Source organism: Solenopsis invicta, chromosome 8 (assembly GCF_016802725.1).
Source record: "Solenopsis invicta isolate M01_SB chromosome 8, UNIL_Sinv_3.0, whole genome shotgun sequence".
In the NCBI taxonomy this organism is placed as follows: Eukaryota; Metazoa; Arthropoda; class Insecta; order Hymenoptera; family Formicidae; genus Solenopsis; species Solenopsis invicta.
In genome coordinates, this window is record NC_052671.1 from 23,275,579 (window position 1) to 23,298,088 (window position 22,510).

General features: G+C 30.9%; 1 protein-coding gene across 6 annotated transcripts; it reads left to right on the forward strand.

Moving 5' to 3' along the window:
- Positions 1-1,812: 1,812 nt before the first annotated feature.
- Positions 1,813-22,479, forward strand: LOC105198168 (dnaJ homolog subfamily B member 6). Of its 6 annotated transcripts, none has more exons than XM_039452355.1 (8): positions 1,813-2,115; positions 16,699-16,805; positions 16,954-17,063; positions 18,163-18,273; positions 19,004-19,180; positions 19,958-20,219; positions 21,089-21,178; positions 21,532-22,479. In XM_039452355.1, exons 2-8 carry the CDS (start codon positions 16,741-16,743, stop codon positions 21,692-21,694), a joined length of 978 nt encoding a protein of 325 aa, XP_039308289.1. In that variant the 5' UTR covers positions 1,813-2,115; positions 16,699-16,740; the 3' UTR covers positions 21,695-22,479. The 6 variants fall into 6 exon arrangements, with proteins under 6 accessions (XP_039308289.1, XP_039308293.1, XP_039308290.1 ...); XM_039452356.1 differs by lacking the exon at positions 1,813-2,115 and adding an exon at positions 2,140-2,380; XM_039452357.1 differs by lacking the exon at positions 1,813-2,115 and adding an exon at positions 7,074-7,552.
- The last annotated feature ends 31 nt before the right edge of the window (positions 22,480-22,510 follow it).

The window sequence follows — 22,510 nt, forward strand, 5'->3', positions numbered from 1 at the left end:
AAATGTTCTTTTTATTTTTTTCCAGATCGTAGATAAACTTCAACTCCAAGAATAAATAAAAATTACTGGAAAATGTATTTACATGAAAAGGACATTATTGAACAACATCAATTTGTGCTAACTTAAAATTTGTAAATTCTGCTATTTTTTGTTAGTTGTTCATTAGAGAGTAATAATATAAGAACATAATATATACATAAATAAAATTTAAATAATTGTATGCATACATGACTTTTATTGTAAAATGTACATATTTTTCATTTATAGCAAAAATAAAAATTTTTTTGTGATAAAATCACACAAACAATACAAGCACGAAGATCTAGCTATGACCGTTGAAGGCAAAGATTATGTTAAAATTTACATAAAATTTTTATTTTTGTTATGAATGACTGATATGTAGCTTTGGTTACAATAAAAGTCATATACAATTATTTGAATTTTATTTATGTATATTCCGTTTTTATATTATTACTTTTTAATAAACAGCTAACAAAGAAAAGCAGATTTTACAAATTTTAAGTTAGCATACATTGATATTGTTCGATAATGCCCTCTTCATATAAATCCATTTTCCAGTAATTTTTATTTATTCATGGAATTGAAGTTTATTTACAATCTGCAAAAGAATAAAAAGAACATTTTCAGAAAAATTATTGATTTTTAACATATAAATTAATATTGATTAATGTGTAGTTGAATTAATATTGATTAATGTGATTGAATGATTTCAAAGTTATTTTTACTAAGTTTACCCTTACAAAAAAAACGCACGGGCTAGAAATTGTAATCTCTGTGATTATTGTAATATTTTCCTGTGATCTATTCATAGTACGAAAAAACGGGAGGGTCCCAGATGCGCACAGACCTAATTGGACACCACCAATTATAGCGGCCGATGCTTAGAGTATTTCCGTTGGTTGGGTTAGATTAGATTACGTGATTGGTGGTGTCCGATTGCTTCCGTGCGCATCTGGAACCCTCCCGAAAAAACCACACAAGTTTATTATAATACTAACACGTTATTGTAATATTTGTGTGTGAATATTGTAGTATTTTTCTGTTGTCATTGTAATATAAGATTACAATTTCTAGTCCGTGCGTCTTTCGTAAGAGTAAACAGGAATTCTCGTTGATATGCTTAAAATATTATATGATACGCTTTAATTTATATCTAACAATTAATACTGTTTAATTAATTTTGATTCGTTTCCGATATAACCACAAACTTAAGAATAGATTAATTAATTTTTACGAACAGAAATGTAAACAAAATCCGGTGTTTAGACAAAAAATATTGCAATAAATCTAAATTTAAATCATTCCTTTTAACTTTATCTTGGATCTTTCGTGTTATTATTTTAAAAAATTAAGAGATTTACTTTTCAAGCGTGCTTCTGTGTCTCCACGCTTTTGTCATCAATCGGATCATGATGTAAGAAGAAAGGTGAAACAAGTAACCAGATGCGCAGTAGACCATACTCTAGACCAATCAGAACTGGATCCAAATTTTGAGATTCAATATGGCTACGGCTCCGGTACTGGGACGTATTTATACTTGCATTTATACGTGAATCGGAGATAATCGGTAAATCAAAGAAATTCAAAGCTCAAAGGCCCTTAAAGGACCTCGCACATGAAATGCATAACATAACATAAGCACAACATAAGACCGATGGACCAATGAGCATCTAGCATAAAGTCGCCATATTGATTTACGTAAGATTCTCATTGGTCTCAGAGGCCTTATGCTATGTTTATGCTCTGTTATGCATTTCATGTGCGAGGCCTTTAACTTTAGATAATTTCTTCAGTCATGAATTAACATCTAGATAGGATCCGTTCAACTCTCGAGTAGTATCCAATTCAGACGTAAGAGTACACCTGATGTCATGTATACCAGCTGCATGTCTACGGAAAAATCGAAACGCCATCCACATTGTATATTGAAAGCTTTGTTTGAGACAACTTCATGGTATTGTTGCGTTCCTCAATTTTTGTTCATGAATGTGTGCTTTTCATTCGAGAGGTGAAAAACGGTTTATTTTGGAAACATTAAAATCGATTGACGAGTGCGATTGGCGATTAACGTGCAACGAACAGGAGCCATTTTCGGTAAGTTTCCAAGGCGACTTATAACAGAGTGCCGTGCAATTGAGAAATCAATTGTTGCATGGTTACATACTTCTGTCTGTTTACTGGCTATGAACTTCTCGCATTTCTACATGTCCACACTCTCTTAGAACGAATAAGCTTTCGATAAGAAAATAGTTGTTGCGGACAAACTTAGCGAACTCTGAACGGTTGATGCTAAGCTAATAACTATACGTGTCAATTATACGCTCTATATCATTTGCCAAGTGTCTTCAAAATTTTCAACGTAAGTTTAAATACGAAAGAAGTATACTAACACACCATTTTCAATTGATAACACATGCCGTCACAATAAGTAAATTGGGTTAACGTTAACGTAAATGTATACGTAAGTGTACCAAAACTTCATTTTGTTATTATTCATCGCAAATTGAAATGTGTCCAAGGAATTTAGCGTTATCTACTAACGATCGATTTTATCATATTATTTCATAATATCATTATGATGACAATGATATTTTCTTTAATTTACAATGAGAAACTGTCTGTAGAATTTTTGTTCAATAGAAACCTACATGCAATGTGCTCTAGAAATAATACTTTTTTTCTACAAAATTTGAGTTGATATGAGTTAGCAAGCATATATTCATGCAATATATAGTATTGCATGCAATATAATTATTTATATAGATAATATTTACAGTGTATTCATAAGTGGTATTTACAGTGTTAATCTACTTATGGTCAAATATTGATTACTTTTTTGCTTGATATTATAGTTTCAAATCTTACCATTTAACCTTAAATGATGAAGGTTACAGCACAAAATATAAAATGAGACACAAATAATATTGAATTATAGATTACATCATATTGTGTAACTGGAAACTGTGGTATGAGCAATCTGTTTGATGAATCCTTTATTTTATGTTATTAATGCAATATTTAAAACAGTTTACAACATCAGATTTAATATAAATCTACAATAATTGTATATATTGTACATATTAAAAAGTTTTTATTCTTTGCAAAATTTATATTTAAAAAAGATGAAAATAAACTCATTCTTTTCTATATTATAAAAAGTGGAATATGATTTATAATTGTGAATCTAAGGCAAATTATAACAAAATCAGAGTACCTTTCCTTTGAATGAGAACAATTCATTCTTTCCACCTGTAAGATTTCATAAAATCAAGAAACAGTAATATCTCACTTTTAAGTATGCGGCATGAGACCACCCCATGTATCTGTACACGAACTAATCAATTGCAAGTATCTAAGATTATTAAATTTCAATAACAGCTGAACAGATAAAATTCTATGCTTTATTGATAACAGAGGTTACCATATTGACAAGGAAGACCAGCAGTCTATCATTATCGATTTCAATGAAGTTTTGTGAATATATACCCAGTAAACAAAAATGAATTGGAAATTTGTAATCCATTTTAATTCATTTGAATGCATTTTGGATTAAAAGAGCAATTAAGTCATTTTAATCCTATGTCAATAAAATGAATTGGACAGTCTGAAAAAATAAAAATCACTTTATTTCAATTCCTTTTCATGGATTAAAATGGATTATATGGCCAGCATAACTTTTTTGGGTTGAAAAAAATAGAAGAAATTCTGTAATTATAATCTTACTTCATGGATTAAAATGGATTCAAGGAATTCTTAAACTTTAATTGGATATAAATGGATTTGTGTAGTCATTGCCACATCCAAATTCTTAATTTTTTAAATCTATTTCCATCCATTTTAAATATTTTGAACACATTTCCATTTGATGGGTAGTGTTTATTTATACTTGTACAATGAGGTGCATTAATGAGGTCCTATTTTCATGTAGCTAGTGCAAAAATTACAGCAATCTTAGCTCATCAGACGAACTTGCTAAGCCAATGGCAACACATGATTGGTTAAACTGCTGGAGTTCCTACATCGAAAAAGGATCTCATTAATGCACCTCATTGTACTATGATTAAGCCATAATCTAATATCCAAGCATTGTTGAAAATGGAGACAAAATTTTTTTTAGCAACATTAACCTATTAAAGTCCACATTTAAACTAATAAATGCCTCAGTGATCAAACTGGCCTAGATACTCGTCTGGAGAGTTGGGAATCCAGATTCAGACCTTGGCTAAGGTAATAGTTTTTGTAATTGATTTCTTTATAGTTTTGGGTACCAGGAAATTGTACAGATTCATATAAGCATTACAATTATTAAATTAATTAGCAATTTAATTTTTGTAATATTACATTTTGTAGGTTCTTAAAAACTGTGTTTCAACAAATATGCAGTGCACAGTTAGGGAAATTTTGCAATTGTTTGTAAATTTAATTAGAAAATAACACTGAGATCTATTTTTGACTGGTATATAACCATTTGTGTGATTCAAATGTGTAGTAAGTTTAGCAAAAAAGTAGAGGAACTATGTCAGTTGATTCTGTGAGCAAAATTACTAAAAGAATATATATAACTTTTTCTTAAATCATTTTTTGAGAATACCTGACTATTGAATCCTAAGGCTTTATCATAGTACAAGTATAAGCAGTGTTGTGCCTTATATAACCTATCTAAATAAAAATAAGCTAAATTACATGTAAATTTATTTTAGATTAGATAAATATAATTTATCTAGGAGTGCGGTTAAGTTGATGCTACAAATGTTTTGAAGCATCCTTTGATCAGTTAATTTGTAAAATTCTTTGTTTTGATTGGTTAATCAAATTCTTCGAAGCATTTGTAGCGTCCATTTGATTGCAACCTAAATAAAAGATAGAATTATATATAATATGGATTTATTTAAATAATTTTTAAATAATATTGCTATTGAGCAACACAATTAATTTAATGTTTATGTCAATGTTTACATTTCTTTTCTATTTAATTTAATGTTTATATTTCTATTTTTACATCTTTGTTTCTTATAAACAAAAGTTGTTCAGATATGACAAAAAAGTATTTCTTTTTAAGTTTGAATCAATAAGTAAAAATTAAAGTTAAAGAAAATAGAAGATATATATAATTCACTTTGTATGACTGACAAAATGTCTTGTAAGTTTCCAAATTAATAATTTCAAGATGTTTTTTTATATTGTACTACTACTGGTCTGTGCAGTCTGCACTGCATTCAGAACTATATTGCCAGTATTAAAAATCTAGTTTACATTACTCAGTATATACTATAAGTTTTTATGTACTAGCAGTAAATTTCGAAACATTGTTTTTATTATTTTGAAAAATTCTGTTAAGATAAATAATTTGGAGATGAAGTCTAAGAACAATAATACTTCATTCTTATTATTCATATTGTCTTACATAATTTGGAAAAAATAACATGTTTTTTCCACATGTTGGTTATATAAGGAAAAAATAATATACATTATAGTAATTAAGTTAATATAAATTACAATAATCTAGAAACATACAAATAAAATAGAGCATTTTTTAAATATAAATTATCTATGTAAGATATAATTTAGATATAATCTATATAAGTTAATCCATAGAAGATATAATTTTATATAGATAACGATAAATACTGATTCATATCATAGTGATTCATATCACTCATGTGAATACTATATATTCATAAAACTTCATTGAAATCGGTTATGACAGACTACCGAATTTTCCTGTTAAGACGCTAAAACTTTTTAAGTTTTCTCACGAATGGAAAAAAAAGATTTGTATTAAATTAAATACACTCGTCTCTCCCCAGCAGTTAACTCAAATTTTTGCGTTAATTTAACACAATATTTTAGAAAGTAGCATAAATTATAACATAAATATTATGTAAAACCGTAATATAAAAAATTAACGTATAATTAACACAATTTGGAAACATTGTGGAAGCATGTAACGTTAACATTTATAATGTATTGAGACTTACATTTCACATTGGTTTCAGAATTTATGTCTTAAAACTACATACATTATTTTTGTATAATTTGTTTATTTATCCTTAAATTTTTTTCAACATAAATATTGAATATCAGTTTAACACTAAAAATTCAAATAACACAATCATATTATCTTAAATTAATACTTGGTATGATAAAAATTTAACATGAAAATTTTAATAACGATTGATCTCGATACAAGATGTTTTCTAGTGTGCATTCAATTAGTCACGTCTATTCTTATTGAGACAAAATCAATATTGGAATATTCGTTCCGTGCAAAACGCAAATCCGTTTACCTTCCACGCAAAAGCGCGAGCAAAGTATTAATATTCAGAAGATTACGAAAATGTTGCGCATTTGTTTTACGATTCTGAAGGAATAATACTAAATAAGCAATCGACGATGCATGCGACATAGGTTTCGCATTGCCATACACACACATGCGCGCATATATATATATATATATATATATATATATATATATATATATATATATTTGAATCGTACTCGGGACAAGGATAACGCGCGGAAAGAGATTTGCGCGAGTGAGGACACGCTTTTGCAATGTCGCGCGAAATTCTTTGCCTTCGACATGTTGTTCTCTGGCCAAATAAGTAAAACTGACGTCACGCTTCCCTGTAAGAGCATAAGGACGCCCACCGGAATCACTTCCCTCTCATGCGTCACTCTCTTCCTTCGAATGCGTATCCTCTTTCAAATTGACGGATTTTTTTGCGAGTTCGTCTCTTCGTGCGCGAAATCCTCTCAAATTTGAGTGGAAAACTCGAATTTGATACCTGAGTTTGGTACAAGAGGACGTGTCCCGCTTACTGAAAATCGAGTTACAGGGTGCTTTCCAATTGTTTGATACATCTTGACACACACAAACACACACACACACACACACACACACAAATGCACAAAGTGCGACGTTCAAGTGCATGACTTAATTGGAACAAAGTATGTATTAATGTGTACGTTGTGCACAGTTTCAAACAGAGTTAGAATTATTTTTCAATACCAGGCAGATGCCTAGCATTTTATATTCCTGATAGTGATGAAAACTGCGTTTTCATCAGTATAACCTTATTTACAGTTGCCGCGATTAATAACTATTCAATTGTCACTAGAAAACCACAAGCTTACAGCCGACTAGCCCTTGAGCTGATGTGTAGTGTTGTATCGATTACGGCAATCAGAACGCAACTTGTGTCGCCGTGTGTCTAAAAGTGTCTAGGGACTCTATTACAATTGGAAAGCATTTGTAGACTATCAAAGATTTGGGAACTCGAAAAGTTTCGCGATAATGATAATAACTGTAACAATAATCGCGGGAGAAAGAGTGGGGAATAAGCGACCAAGGTCGTGATAAAACTAAGTTTTCAATCGCGCGCGCCTATTCGTGGTCCGTTCGCGGGGTTACGCAGTCACGTCGCAAGTCACCCACGTCGTGATGACTAGTATGTTGGCCACGACTTCACCTGAGATCTGAGACAGAAGAAGAAAAGGAGGGGGGAGGAAGAGAAAGAGAGACACACGGGTGCGTAGGTAGCACACTTGGGGTGCTTTCCAGCTACGACACAAGTCGACACTGTGTAACACAGTGTCCATTAGTAAGAGAGAAAACTTTAGTTGTTTTATTCGACTTGTGTCGTAGCTGGAAAGCACCCATAGATGGACCAAAATCGAATCCCAAAGTGGAGTGAGTCACTTGAGTAGTAGTTTCACATTTATTCCTAGATAAAAAGGCACGAACGCGCTTCTTATCTCACGTGTCTCGTCGCTGAGAGAGAGGGAGCGTTCTCTCCTATAAAGAGTACGCGATTCTATTTGGCGGATAACCAGTTATCGCAAGAGCAACAGTAGAATCGTAGGTCAAAATAGAACGTCACAAACGTCACGATGGCGAAAGATTCTTGAGAGAGAGAGAGGGGGGAGGGAGGGAGAGAGAGACTCTCTTGCATCTCCAATCTCTTTTCTCGCCTTCCCGTTTCGAATTTCAATTCGCGATTCAATTCGATTTGAAGCGAGCCAGAATTTAAGCGTTGCGATCGATGACACGTGGGAGAGAGTCGAGACCGGTAGTAGCGCAACTCTTGCGATTATAATGACCTCCGCCATATTCCAACTATTTTTGATAGTCGGCTTGGTTTAGTCATCTTTCGTTTTCGAGCTTACGCGCTTTCGCAGCAGTTTGCCATCAAGTTTTGTTGTCGCGCGTGCGTCGTTATACCTGCACTTATTTAAATCATTAACGACATCTGCGCGTCGCCGTACATCTCCGATCGAAACATCTTAAAGATGTTTTCCAGTTCTTTTACATAATATAAGAATTTGATCAAGTTTTAAGAATAAATTTATGATCAATCCTCCGTCTGCAATTCTATTTTTACTTTCTCCAGCTGCAATCTATAATAGGTCTTTTTTGGTCAACCAAAGTTTTTTTTTTTTTTTACTTTTCTACATTCAGACAAAAATTTATAATGATGGCAACTATAAAAATCACAACAACAAGTTTTATAAGAATTAATGTTCATAGTTCAATAAACTATAAAATTTTAATTGCAATAACTAAAATAGTTTATTGTATCACCATGATAACAATATTTGTGCAACTATTAGTTTATAATGAAACAACATCTCAACTATAATAAGATAGTTATATAGTATTTACTGCAAATAAATTATGACAGTTACATACTTCTAGCTCACGTATCGATTAAGTATGACCGGAATAACTATGATAATGCAAGGCCTTAAGAGGATGCTAAAGTACCATGAATTATCGACATTTACAATGCACTAAATATCTTCAAATTGGCGTTACAGAATCACAAAAATTTTTTTAGAATTAAAATACGCGTAAAAAGAAAGTGCGCTGAAGTCAATTTTACAAGAAAATCAAACAAAGGTTTATAAATCATTAAAAATTCACTCGTATAGCCATCACCTGAAGTTAACTTTACTTTAACAGAAAAGTTGTGTAGCTCGTACGTACAAAATGATAGTACGTCAGAGCGCACTTCAGAAAACATGCACAAATAACACTGACCGCGTGAAATTACGATTAAACACCTAACAAAAAAGATATCTTAATGTGCTTTTACCACATGCGTATTTCGTTCAGCGAAGCTAAACTGTCATAAACAGAGCAATATGATAGTCAACAGTAGTTGATAGGACTTTTTGCAGATGGCGAAATAATCAAAAAACAAAGACAGATCTATGCAATGGACAAAAAGCAATAGCCTGGTCTTGCTCGAAAAATAATTAGCAGTGATCTGTAGGACCGACGTTGAGGAAGTTCTTCTGTTACTTTAGCATCCTCTTAAGCGCTAGGAAAGATCCCAAGTTTGAATTTCAGTTCAATTTTTCCATTATTTACATTTACGTTACTATCTTTTTATCCACCGATTTTACTATAAATGATTAATATTACTGCAATTTGTTTATATAACTTATTATTTTTACAACTTTATAATGCATAGTTGAGGTGCATATTTGTTTACAAATTTATAGTCGCTTGTACGATTGTTTTCTCTAAGTATAGTTTTAAATAATTTGAAAAAATTTGGAGTTATTTTTCAATATCTTTATTACATTATCAGATAGTTTTCTAATTTAAATGTTAAAACCTATATTTAATAAACATTTGGAGAAATTTAAGAATAAAATTTTACTTACACTAAAAAAGATTCAGATTGCAGGTCGAAGTAATATTCAAAATAGATTATTTTAATTTTTTGTTAAGAAGAGACTTGGCTTATATATACTATTTTTTAACCATACGTATTTATTCTTAAAAATGACTAATTTATAATATATCTATCATGTATTATGATCCTGTTTTTGTTTATGCTATCTTTTATTCTTAGCTTTTATTATTTAACAGCCTTAACATCTCTAACTTCTAAGCTACATTATGTACATTTTCTTATCATTGTTATAATTGTTAAAAATTTTTTAACAAACTTTTATCCTTATCTTTTCTTTTTTTATTTTTATTATTCTTCTTTTCTTCAACTTACTCTCCCTCCTCTCCTCCCCCCTCCCCCACACACCGCGCGCGCACACATGTACACACAAAATTTCCTTAATATATTATCCTTCATTGTATTCAAATCTTAATCATACAATCTACTAAAAAATTTTATATATAAATATTGTATATGTTTTACTATTATATGCTGAGAGGCTGATTTGCGAGTAAGAAAAAAAATGATATATACGATTTTTTTCTTATTCACAAATTAGCCTTTTAATCTATGATACTTTTTTACGTAGTAATGCGTACAATCTATTTCATTTTTGTAAAATGTACAACTCTCATCCAATTAACATTTATTCGCTTTCTCCATATTGCTATATTTTAACTTAATTAGCACCCTAACTTTTTTAGTTTATTATTATTATTATTATTATTATATATATATATATATATATATATATATATGTGTGTGTACCTACGTATGTATGTATGTGTGCGTGCGTGCGCGCGTGCGTGTGTGTGTGTGTGTGCGCGCATACATTAAAAAAAAAATTTTTTTTACATTTCTGTATCGTACAATTTTCAGTAAATAAAATAACATTAAGTTTCATCTAAAAAAATTGTTAATTTAATCGTAAACAAAATATATTTTAAAAAACTATTTATATAAAAAAGAATAAATTAAAAAAAAAAGATTTTGGAATTAAAAATATTAAATTTTGTACTATTTTTATGTAAGATAAGAATACAAAATATTTGTGAATTATACAATTTTCTTTAAAAATATAACGTCGCACTAGTAAAATATGGCGATGTCATTTATTATTACATCAATTATAAACAATTTTTTTACAATGATAAGTTTAACATTAGACCGATAATATGTATGGATACCACAAAAAAGAGAAAGAAATGCTATTTTGCGATTAAATGTATTTTAATGTTTAATATTTTTATATCAATTGTTAACTATATTTTTCAGTTCTATAAACTGTGTACCGATGATTTAAAACGTAATTGTAATATGAAAATGTTAAGCAACCAAGATCTATTTTCACCGAAAAGTAGTACTTCTTATTTTTTGTAATCCTTTTTCAATTTTTTATCCACATTAATAATACAAAAAAAAATAGTTTTAAATTACACAAACAAATTATTTTTTTTTTACATTTTGTTTATTATTTATCATTTTTGAAAATATTGCGAAAAGCTTCTGTGTTAAGAAATATATATTTGAAAAAATACCTTCCATTTTTTATGCTGGAGAATTTCCTTAAATATTACACCGAACGTAAAGACTGCTGTGAACATCGCGTTGTCACGCACCTCAACATTGCAATAATTGCTCAAGGAAGCATGACGATATTCGCAACATCGACATCAAACTTTCAATTGTACGTCTATTTGCAACATCGTTGAAGAAAAAATGATAGCGAGATCAACTTTACGGCATTTTACAGAGAATTGTTTCCACAATATTAAAAATCTTTTTTTGTATTATAAAATCTTATAAAAATGTTTTATGCAAACTGAAATAAAAAAATTTTGATAGAATCATGAAAAAATAGTAAAAGAATGATAAATTTTGAAATATAAAACCAAGTATTTCGAAAGAAAAAATCTTAAAAAATATTCTATTATTTTAGGTTTATAGCTGTATGTTTCTAGTTTAAATCTTTTTTTGAAAAATTATTTTTCTATTATTTGTTAAAAAGTTATTGAATTTAATGCATAAATGCATTCTGCGCACGTCACTTACACAACATCTCGAGTCAAACAGTCTGCCATCGAATAAAATTCAAGAAGTTATAAAATTATTCGAGAACTCATTTTGTATAGTTTCTTGGTCACCGATTTCAAAAATGAACAAATGGTTGAAAATTAACTTTTCAAAAAAAGATTTAAATTAGAAACATACAGCTATAAACCGAAAATAATCGAATACTTTTTAAGATTTTTTGCTTCGAAATATTTGGTTTTATATCTGCGTAGGGTCCGGAATATATGTATTTTCAAAATTTATCATTTTTTCACGATTTTATCAAAGTTTTTTATTTACGGCTTGCAAAACATTTTTCTAAGTTATGAAAAAATATTTTTATTATTGTGGGAACAATTCTGTGTAAAATGCCATAAAGCTGACCTAGTTACCATTTTTTCTTTAATCAAAAATAATTAAATTTGAAAAAACTTTTTCCGATTATTTAAAAAATAAATGGTGATGGAAAAACGGACAACGTAGTCGTTTTCAGCGCATCGAAATCCTAGACCTATCGACAACTTTTTTTAAAGAAAAAGCTGATCTTTTCCGTTTACTATCTAATGAATAATTTAAAATTAAAAATTTGTCTGGATTTTAAAATTTCCATTATGACTTCGAAAGTTTAATATTATTTTTGGTGAAAATTTTTTTCAAATTTTTTTATATAACTTTTTAAAAATTCATAGAATTTCTATATAAATTTTGTAACATTTTTAGAAAATTTCTCAGTTATTTTAACCCTTAAACACATAAGTCAGACTCCATATAAAGTTTCGAACGCTTGCTGTGTGAAGACGGAATGAGATAGGAGGTTTGAACCAGGACGTAAAAAAAGTTTGAAATCTTTTTTGATTGATATGGTTGATTAACTTTTTGGATCAACTAAAATTTGAACAGTACTGCAGGAAAGATTTGTTAGGGTCAATGGGGCCCATATAGTGTGTGAGTGAAACTTTCTTGCAAATAATCTTATGTAAAAAAAACTGGTCAAAATACGTTCAAACAGATCCATACGCGTATGTTACTTTGTATAAAGTTAAAATACTATAGTGCCGCGAAAAAGAGAACTTCTGCGTAGGGTCCGGAATATATGTATTATCAAACACATTAAACTTCAATTTTAGACACCTTGAATTTAAAAATAACATATTTGCCTTGTTACATAAATATATTTTTTAATAGAAATGGCAGTGACATAATTTTTTTTGAAAGTATGACTCTTTAGCTTTAAAACGCCGTATTGTAAAGTTCTTAAAAGTTTTTTGTTGCAAAGATATTTAAAAAAAAAGTGAATTTTTAGGTACTTAAAAATACCTCATGACCTGGTTATATAATTATACTTTTTAAAAGAAATGACAATACCATAATTTTTTTCTGAAAGTATGACTCTAGCTTTAAAACGCCGTATTTGAAAGTCTTTAAAAGTTTTTTGTTGAGATATGATTTTTTGAAGGAAAAGTGGATTTTTGAACAATTTTTCATTTTTGCTTAATGATTTTTCTTTTATAACTTTACAATAAATCATTTTTCGACTATACCGATTATGCAGTCACATTTCTGAAATTCTAAACTTCATGTGAAAAAAAGATTGTCGAAAAATGTTGATTGGGACTAAAGTTATAGCTTTTCAAAGTTGAAAAAGTCTCCCAAACTCGAAAATGTGTTTACGTATTTTACGTAATCGGATCGATGTGTTTAAGAGTTAAATTCTGCTGCCGATTTTTAATAGTGTGGTATTTAATATACTTTCAAAATATTTTATTTTCTTTTATTTCGAAGACCATTTTTGGAAATCAGCTTCTAGACATCACTTTATTATTTTGTTAAAATTGATAGTAATTAAGAAATGTCACATCTTTTATTCGCGCGTGCGCGCGCATACACACGCATGCTTGCATACATACACAAAATACAGTTTTTCTGTTTACAAGGAATATAAATCTGTCGGCTTACTGCTTATTCTATAAGTTATAATAAAAAAGTATTTCTTTCAGAGCAATTAAGAAAAATTATGAAAAAGTTTAAATCTTTTTTTAGAAGTCTTTAATTCCTTTAAATCTGAGTCCCCGCCATCGCAAATCAATTTTGCACTTATTACTACTCGTACATGTTGGAATAAATTAGTTTATCTGAAGAACGCGCGCGTCATACTTTAAAATCAATTACCCAACGTCAAAGAATTTTTTACTCGCATGAATATTGTACCTAAACAATCCTTAGGCATCATATCGAAATACACTAAATTCTAAATTTATTGCTAACACATTGAAAATAATTAGTTAATACAGAATACATGTGCTGCTGTTTAATTTCGTTACCATACTGACATAAACTCTGCATTTTTAATATATTGCAGTTAGTAACAAATTCATTTTGATATATTTTGCTAGAACGATGTTTGAAGATTATTTTGATACTATATAGGGGAGGGTGGGGTAAATCGGATCATGTTCCAAATCGGATCTTTTTAATTTAAATGAATACGGTTAAGCAGATTTGTGTGCCATTTATAATGTAAAATCCTTATAAAACACCGAACATGTGATAGCAGTTTGACAGTTCTCTGTTATATCATTCACAGAATAGACGCGAATGTGTATTTTCAGCCATCGTTCGAAAATTAAAAAAAAAAGAATCTTTGTAAATCATTTAAAAGTTATTAAAAATTTGAAAGATAATTGATTTAAGATAATTAAAGAGTGTAGAATTAAAAAATATCAATTATTTTGTGATCTCTTTTGTGGTTTACTATAAAAATTGTTCCAAAGTTCGAAAAGACTCGTGTTCAAATCGGACTTTAATGTCGGAATTGCAACTTGATGGTAGCACTGGTAATTGACCGATCAAATCTGGTTCTAGAAATGTTAAATTAGTAAAATATTATGAGTCACCAGACTTGAAATTGAATTTTATTGATTTTAACTTTAATTATATAATAACTATCATAACATGACCGGGAAACGTCTAACTATATAAACTGTTACTAATTTGTTTTTTTTATAAAATTTTTATTTTTTACTGTCAAATTGCTCGTTTTTATTTAATATAAAAAAAATATATTATAATTTTTAAACATTTTATTTAAAAGTTGATAAAAATGAGGAGTGTCCGATTTGGAACCAGTAGTTCCAAATCGAACTACTGGTTCCAAATCGAACCGGAAAAAGCGTTTTTACATTTTTTGTTATAGTTCAACACATATGAGATATGTCAAAATGGTCTAAAGCAAAAATGAAGAAAATTAAAGTATCTTTCCATTGACACCTTCAGTTTTACGATCGGACTTTATTTGCGTCTTATAGAGAGCAAAAACTACAGCTAGGTCCGATTTACTCTACTTTCCCCTATAATAAAAAAAATTTTTTGACGATTAGGTAATGGAAGCGTGGCGCATGCGCAACCTGGATAAACTAATTATTTCTAACGTGTTACAAGTAGTAACAAATTTGGAATTTAATATATTTCGACCTGTGTTTTCTAACACATTTTAAGGCTCCTGACTCCTCAGCTGAGAACTCCGCGTTGACGGTAGCGACATTCCGTCGCGGACAAAATTAGAACTAATACACGTGAAGCGTGACAGATTAACAATGAAATGTTATCGTGCATGTCATTTTGTTAGTATGTGTTTCATTGTGAAAATATGACTTGTCTCGTATTTACCAAATTGGTAAAAATTGGTAAAAAGACCGCGAGCAAAATTTCTTTGAATTTTATATGTAAAAGTACATTTTTCACTCCTTTCAATAGCTGTGTTTTCCTGTCTGAATAGACGTCATTTTACATGCTTTTTACGACTATTTACTGACTGCTAGGCGAAAAAAAGATAGTCGTGACCGATATTTAGAAGTGTTTTAAAGCCATCTGATTAGTCTGTTTTATTCAAATTGGCATTATTTAGAAATGGCACGTCGGACAAAATTACGTGCCCATGTATTTTCTGTTTCAATAGCTTCACTTTACATGCTTTTTACAACTATTTACTGACTGTTAGGCGGAAAAAGGATAGTCGTGACCGATATTTAGAAGTGTTTTAAAGTTATCTGCTTAGTCTGTTTTATTCAAATTGGCTTTATTTACAAATGGCATGTCGGACAAAATTACGTGTCATTTCACGCAATTTCTCGCTTCTGACGTCACGACTTTAATATGGCCGCGGCGAGTACTCAGGAGCTTTAACAAAAACTTGATTTATCAAGTTCTATTTACTATAATATTTTTAAGGAAAATGAATTGTACTAATAAAAATTTCGTACTGTCTACTGCTATAAAAGAATTAGAAGTACAAAATATTTATTTTTTTTATGTTTGGAAAATATTTTAAAACTTACATTTTTGCCGTATATCAAAAATAGTGGATTTGCAGTCATTCATGAGTGGAACAAAAAATTACAAGAGCTAAGCACTTGTATTTTCATGTATTTTATCCTTTACTATAATGTCTTTCTACATTTATGTATTTTGAAATAATTAATAAACCTTTTACACTTCCTACAGAAAGATTATTTTACGTAAATTGTAATACATTGCTGCGCTATTCATAACATTGACAAATTGATTCAACTCACAATGGTTTCGTTAATATTAAGAGTAAAAAATTAAAATTACAACACACTACTAATATATCATAAAGGGATATAACAGAGTAGTTGCAAACAAGTTATCTCCACTCCTTTTATTTTTTTTTGCGGCGTAAATTCCCGGCATAAATACCAGAGTTACTCTATATTTTACAATTTAATTTTTTTCTGTATTATATTAATTTATAATAATTTACATTATTTGTATTGTCTACAAAATTTATATAAATATAATGTAAACAATACTTAAATAATTCATGTAGACAAAATCATGAAACATATGGCACAATCAATCCTGACAATTTAACTATTGATTGATTCTTCTCATTCACTGATTCTTTTGTGTTGTCCGACAGGTGGTTTCCTAAGCCCTGATTCATCTCCGAACGTGCTGAACGATGGTCGATTACTACAAAGTGCTTGATGTACAGCGGAACTCTACTAGCGCTGACATAAAAAAAGCGTAAGTTTCATTCATCCATCTACTTCATATGCTTTTTCGTTGGTTGTGAACGATCTAAATCGAGTTTCGAAATCTTGCGAAATGATCACCCAGTCGTGTTTTTGATGAGCTTTGCTAACGTAATATCCGGCATATTTTTGTTCTATAGGTATAGAAAGTTGGCATTAAAATGGCATCCAGACAAGAATCCGGAAAATTTGGAAGAGGCGAATAAAAGATTCAAGGAAATCTCAGAAGCATACGAAGTCTTGAGCGACGGTAGGTATATGCACGTGTCGAGATAATAATGATAATTCTACAAGAAAATACTGCGGTAAGAAGTTATTTTTTAACCACAGAGACAATATTATGTATACATGTATCTCTTTCGATAGCCACATTTTAATTAGATTCTCATAAAAGTCTCATACCGAAAGATTCCGATAATTCTGTTCTAATAATGTGAGATAAAAACATTTCTCAAAAATAATTACGATTCTTTGTAGCGCATTTATAAACGAAAATTGTTTATTATTTACGAAACAATAATCGTGAGTTGGTCCTCGAGACAGGTCCCCAAGAATCATGACTACATGAATATTTCAAGTGTTTTATGCTTGTTAATTAAGACAGATTAAAATAAATCTTAAATCGCCTTCTGTCGCAATAGCATATTTTTAGAAAACTAACGAGTAAATAGTGGCCAATATTCAACAATAAATAAATATATTTTTAGTCATCAAGCGGATCGTTGACCTAATATTAATTTTGCGAGTTATAAACATTCCGTTTACACTTGGAATCACACTGGTTATTATATCCATTCAATTTTACAATTTTTAAAAATGAAGGTACAACTAAAATGCAAACAATCAATTACACTGAACACCATTTTACACCACGATTAATTTGTTTCCGATTAGTTTTGCTTATTAAATACAATTCGTCGTCCACATGACAATGATTTGGCTGTCATGTCAATTTTAAGAAAATTGGCATCAATAAAGTAAAAAACAATGATTTTTATGACGTAGTACCACCAGCAATTTTGTTCTACATTTCATTAATATTGTAATGCGCAAATCAAGTTTTAGTTTTAAAATGCATTTTATTTCAGTATGAGTGTTTCAATATGATTTTTCGAGATGTAGCAATTTGAAAATAGCTCTTTTCCCATGTAATACTTTGTCCAACAAAATTAACCTTTTTTACTAGTATAAATAATCATTTCTGATATATTTTGGTCTGCTAAACACGAGTCCGTTGTTCAAATTTAGCTATCACGTCCTAATTGAACGAGCGCAAACGAGAGGTGTATGTGTGTAGCTTATGCGTATGTGTATGAAAAAGATCGGGGCGATACAGAAAATCTTTCCAGATGTGAAGAGACGCACTTACGATCAGCACTTGTATCAGAGGGCGGCGTCAAGGCCTGGCCGTGGATTCACCTTCCGGAGTTTCTTTGATTCTCCCTTCCAGCGATACTTCGGTACCACTTGAAAAAAATACGATTTGCAGAGTGCTCAAAGCATTTTGTGTACTGTAGTTCTTTTTTTTTACTTACCTTAATAATGTGTTACAATCTCTTCTCTTGAAAAAAAAATTCAAGTGTCACCGAGAACGAGTACGCGGAACGTTTGGCGCGATGGAGAGGCGAGATCGACGGCCAGAATATTCAACAGCTTTGACTTACAAGCTAAATTGTGACTGTTTATAAACATTGTGCTAGTATTTCATCCATAATTAATAAACATTCCTCTTTGATCAGAACGATTTCATCGAATACAAATATCGAGATGCAACGTACATTTGATCGCTCATATCTTTTTATCTTTTTGAAAATGGCGGTGGAAGAAATTTTACAAGTTTTTTCCCATCTCTAATATCATTTCGAATAATCACGCGTTGCAGTTAACCCCGCCTGCATTCTATTACCAGCGTGTGCTAACAGTTAGCGAATTATAATTTAATCCAAAAAATTATACTCTTCATGAAACATTCAATACGTTTTAGTACAAGCAACTTAATGTTAGAAAGCGATATAAATTTTCTCTAAGATTTTTTTCGCATTATATTCCAACTTACACGCCGATATTTTGAACTAACCCTTGACAAAGTCTTGCAGAAGCCTCGCTTATTGGATTTTGGTTGAAAGGAACAGAATTGAGATGGAAAATACAATCTAAAGTCAAATAAGTATTTTACTTAAACATTTTTAGAAAAGAAGAGGCGTGTTTACGATCAATATGGCAAAGATGGCCTTCAAATGCCTGGTGGCAAACGACGCCACGGAGATGACTTTGATACGCACTTTGGCGGCACGTTCGTCTTCAGGGATCCTGAGGAAGTATTTAGAGAATTTTTCGATGGAATACCGTTCGACGATTTGTTTGCCGGTAAGATACATATGGTTTTTTAATCTGAAAAAGTTCTCGAAAATTTGGGAAAGAAGCTTTTTTTCTGATTTTTTTTATCTTGCATATTTGGGGGGGGGGTCGTCTTTTAACATATTTACTTTTATTCTTCTCTACATCAATGGTATTATAACATTTTTTCAAGAATTTCTTTCAAAAATTCTAATAAGTAACTTATCAATAAAGTTCACTGTCCTTATAACAGTCATTTTTTTCTATATTTTTCGGAAAAATTGAAAAAAATCGAAAAATTAAGAATACTAAGCATACAAATGCAAATATACATATATACACACACTGCGCGCGCACACAGAGTGATTATTAATGAATGTCTCCACTTTTTACCATAGGAGCATAATTTACCGACGGATATGTATTTCTAATATATTATTATATTAGAAATTACAAATGTGTTTCCATGATTAAAAGTGGGAACATTCATTAATAATCACCCTGTATATATACATATATGTATATATACATGTGCGTGCGTGCGTGCGTGCGTGCGTGCGTGCGTGCGTGCGTGCGTGCGTGCGTGCGTGCGTGCGTGCGTGCGTGCGTGCGTGCGTGCGTGCGTGCGTGCGTGCGTGCGTGCGTGCGTGCGTGCGTGCGTGCGTGCGTGCGTGCGTGCGTGCGTGCGTGCGTGCGTGCGTGCGTGCGTGCGTGCGTGCGTGCGTGCGTGCGTGCGTTTAGTATCTAGATAAAAAAAATATAATAAAATTACTTAAGAAAAAGTAATATAAACACTTAATCTTGTAGGGTTTCACGGCGGTGGTCGAAGAGGCACCGGGGGCAGACATGGTCATTCGGCTAATAATAGTCTGAGTACTTCTTTCTTGGGACCCTTTGGATTCGGTTTTCGTTTTCCATTTGATGATTTAATGGGGAACCCCAGTGTTGCGGGAAACTTTACCTCCTTCGGTTCTGTTACTAGTTTCGACGGAATGAGCGGTGGCGGTGCCGTGAAACGTACCAGTACCTCGACTCGTTTCATCGATGGAAAAAAAATTACAACCAAAAAGTAAATTTGATATAACCAGGGTTGGAAACATTACCTTAAAAACGCGTTACTATTACTTTTTGCAATAAGTAACTATTATTGTTACTTTTTACAAAAAGTTACTCATTACTGTTATTTATTACTGATTTTAAAAAGTAAGGCATTTTTGCTAGCGTTAAATAACATGAAAAGTAATGGTTCGTTATTTTTTTGTAATGCTACAGTAAATCATTAGATTTTAAAATTACATTTGTTAATTAATGTTCAATATAATCCTAAATATTAAAACTTGAAACTCTAAACTGCTTGCGTATATAGCAAATTTTTTATAATTTAAAAAAATTTTTAACAAGTTTAAAATTTTTAAACATTTAATAATTTTTCTAATTTTTTAGTATACTTATTTTTGCAAGAATTTATATTAAATTTTTTCAAATACATTAATGTCACTATTAAGAATCAGAGTCATGTTATTATTAAGAATTAATGTCATTTCGATAATCACTGCCAATACTGAAAATCTCTAGTATATATGTAATGAAAATTATTCGATATTGATAATGATTTTTGGGGTACAACTCAAGATATAAAAGGTATCGAAATATTTTTATCCAATCATGCAAACTTGATGAATAGATATAACGATAATAGAAATTTAAAGTAACGATAAAAGTAATGAAATTCGTTACAGTCACTATTAAAATGTAATATTACTGTTACCATTACACACAAAAAAGGTAACGTTGTTACCGAAAGAAATAATGAAAACGATAATGACATAAAATAGTAACACGTTACTTCCTAATTTTGAATATAACATCTGCTGTATTTGATAAGATTTATCAGTGTCAATCCTTCCTAATTCGTTTTTTTTCTCGTGTTTTTTACAGAGTCTACGAAAACGGAAAAGAAACGATAATGTCTTATGAAAATGATGTCCTGAAATCGAAGACAGTGAACGGCGTACCACAGTCAATAACGTACAGTTAAAATACATCTCATTCGCTCGATCTCTCCTTGGCAATTGAGAAATTCCTGTCGTCACGATTTGAACATCTGTAAACGAGTACCTGGTATCCGCGTTGGTATCTCTCGACACAGTCCCTCCCTTCGCAGAGTCACTTTTCATCGTTTCATCGAGAACGTAACATCAGTCGACAAGCCCTTAACACGCGTTACTCGCCGAAATTGACATTCGATCATAGTGAGATAGGCTCTCTAAGCCCGAGTGATCGGAGCGTTAATAATTGGAATTTACATAAAACAAGAGCGAATTTGCCTCTTACACGAGCTTCAATTTTTCCGTCATCTCGTTTGTTTGTGTGTGTGTTAGGTTCGACGAAGCATCTACGAGTCAAGTCTGTGAGAACGTCAACGATAACACGATGGGTAACCACAGCTCGAATGCGACCTGCGACTATCTAAAAGCTAGCAGAATAAAGACGCGTCACCATCCGCATATGAGTAAGAAGCACGACAGAAATAAGAGGAAATAAATTATTTCGCTCTCAAGTTCCTTGTGTATCCAAGTCGACGAGTACACGCTACTTATATTCGATATACTTAACAAATTTGATTCCGGAAAAATTTTTGTCTTATCACTATTATATACTATTCTATCTATTATCATCTAACAAGAATTCATAAATTGTTGGTAAAGAAAAAAAATTGTCCGCTAATCTATGTATGAAAGAGGGAGAGTAATATCTTACAAAAGGTCATGACTGGCTTGACATATCTACGCGGTTTGTAATAAAGTTGATTTAAAAAAAAAAGATTTATCGGCTTTTAGTTCAAAAAGCAAAGCGACCTGCTGTCCGTCGTCATTGAGAGTCGTTTAGTTTTGCAAAAACGAGCTGTTTGAATTTAGTTAGATACTCGCGATAGCATACCACTTACACAGCGAATCGAGACTAATTTACAAGTAACATCCGCATTGTTTCTACCTAGTTTTGTGTAACGTAACCGATGCGTTTGCTAACTTGAACCTCGATTATTCGCTAGGTTACAGAACTGATGCAAAACTTAATTTCTCAAAATGATAAAAACATCTTATGCATCTCGTATCGATTAATAGTATAATTAATTTTTTTGCTGCGTACTTTTACTGTCGTTGGCTCTAGCGTTATTTACCAATTTAAGTTTTAGTTACATTCGCGCTGTTGAGAAACTGTGTTAGAAGAACCGTTCTTGATCATATTTCTTTCGATTAGCTATTTACATATGTGTATATAATGATAAGAAAAAAATGTTATAGAAATACATTATTAATATACACTAATTATCTTGAGTATAATCAGAATATGAAATAT

Excerpts from the sequence above, each read along its gene's own strand:
- LOC105198168 (XM_039452355.1), top strand. The coding sequence starts at position 16,741 with ATGGTCGATTACTACAAAGTGCTTGATGTACAGCGGAACTCTACTAGC. Across the intron at positions 19,181-19,957 it reads GTTCGACGATTTGTTTGCCG|GGTTTCACGGCGGTGGTCGA; the intron begins GTAAGATACATA and ends TTAATCTTGTAG. Across the intron at positions 20,220-21,088 it reads AAAAAAATTACAACCAAAAA|AGTCTACGAAAACGGAAAAG; the intron begins GTAAATTTGATA and ends TGTTTTTTACAG.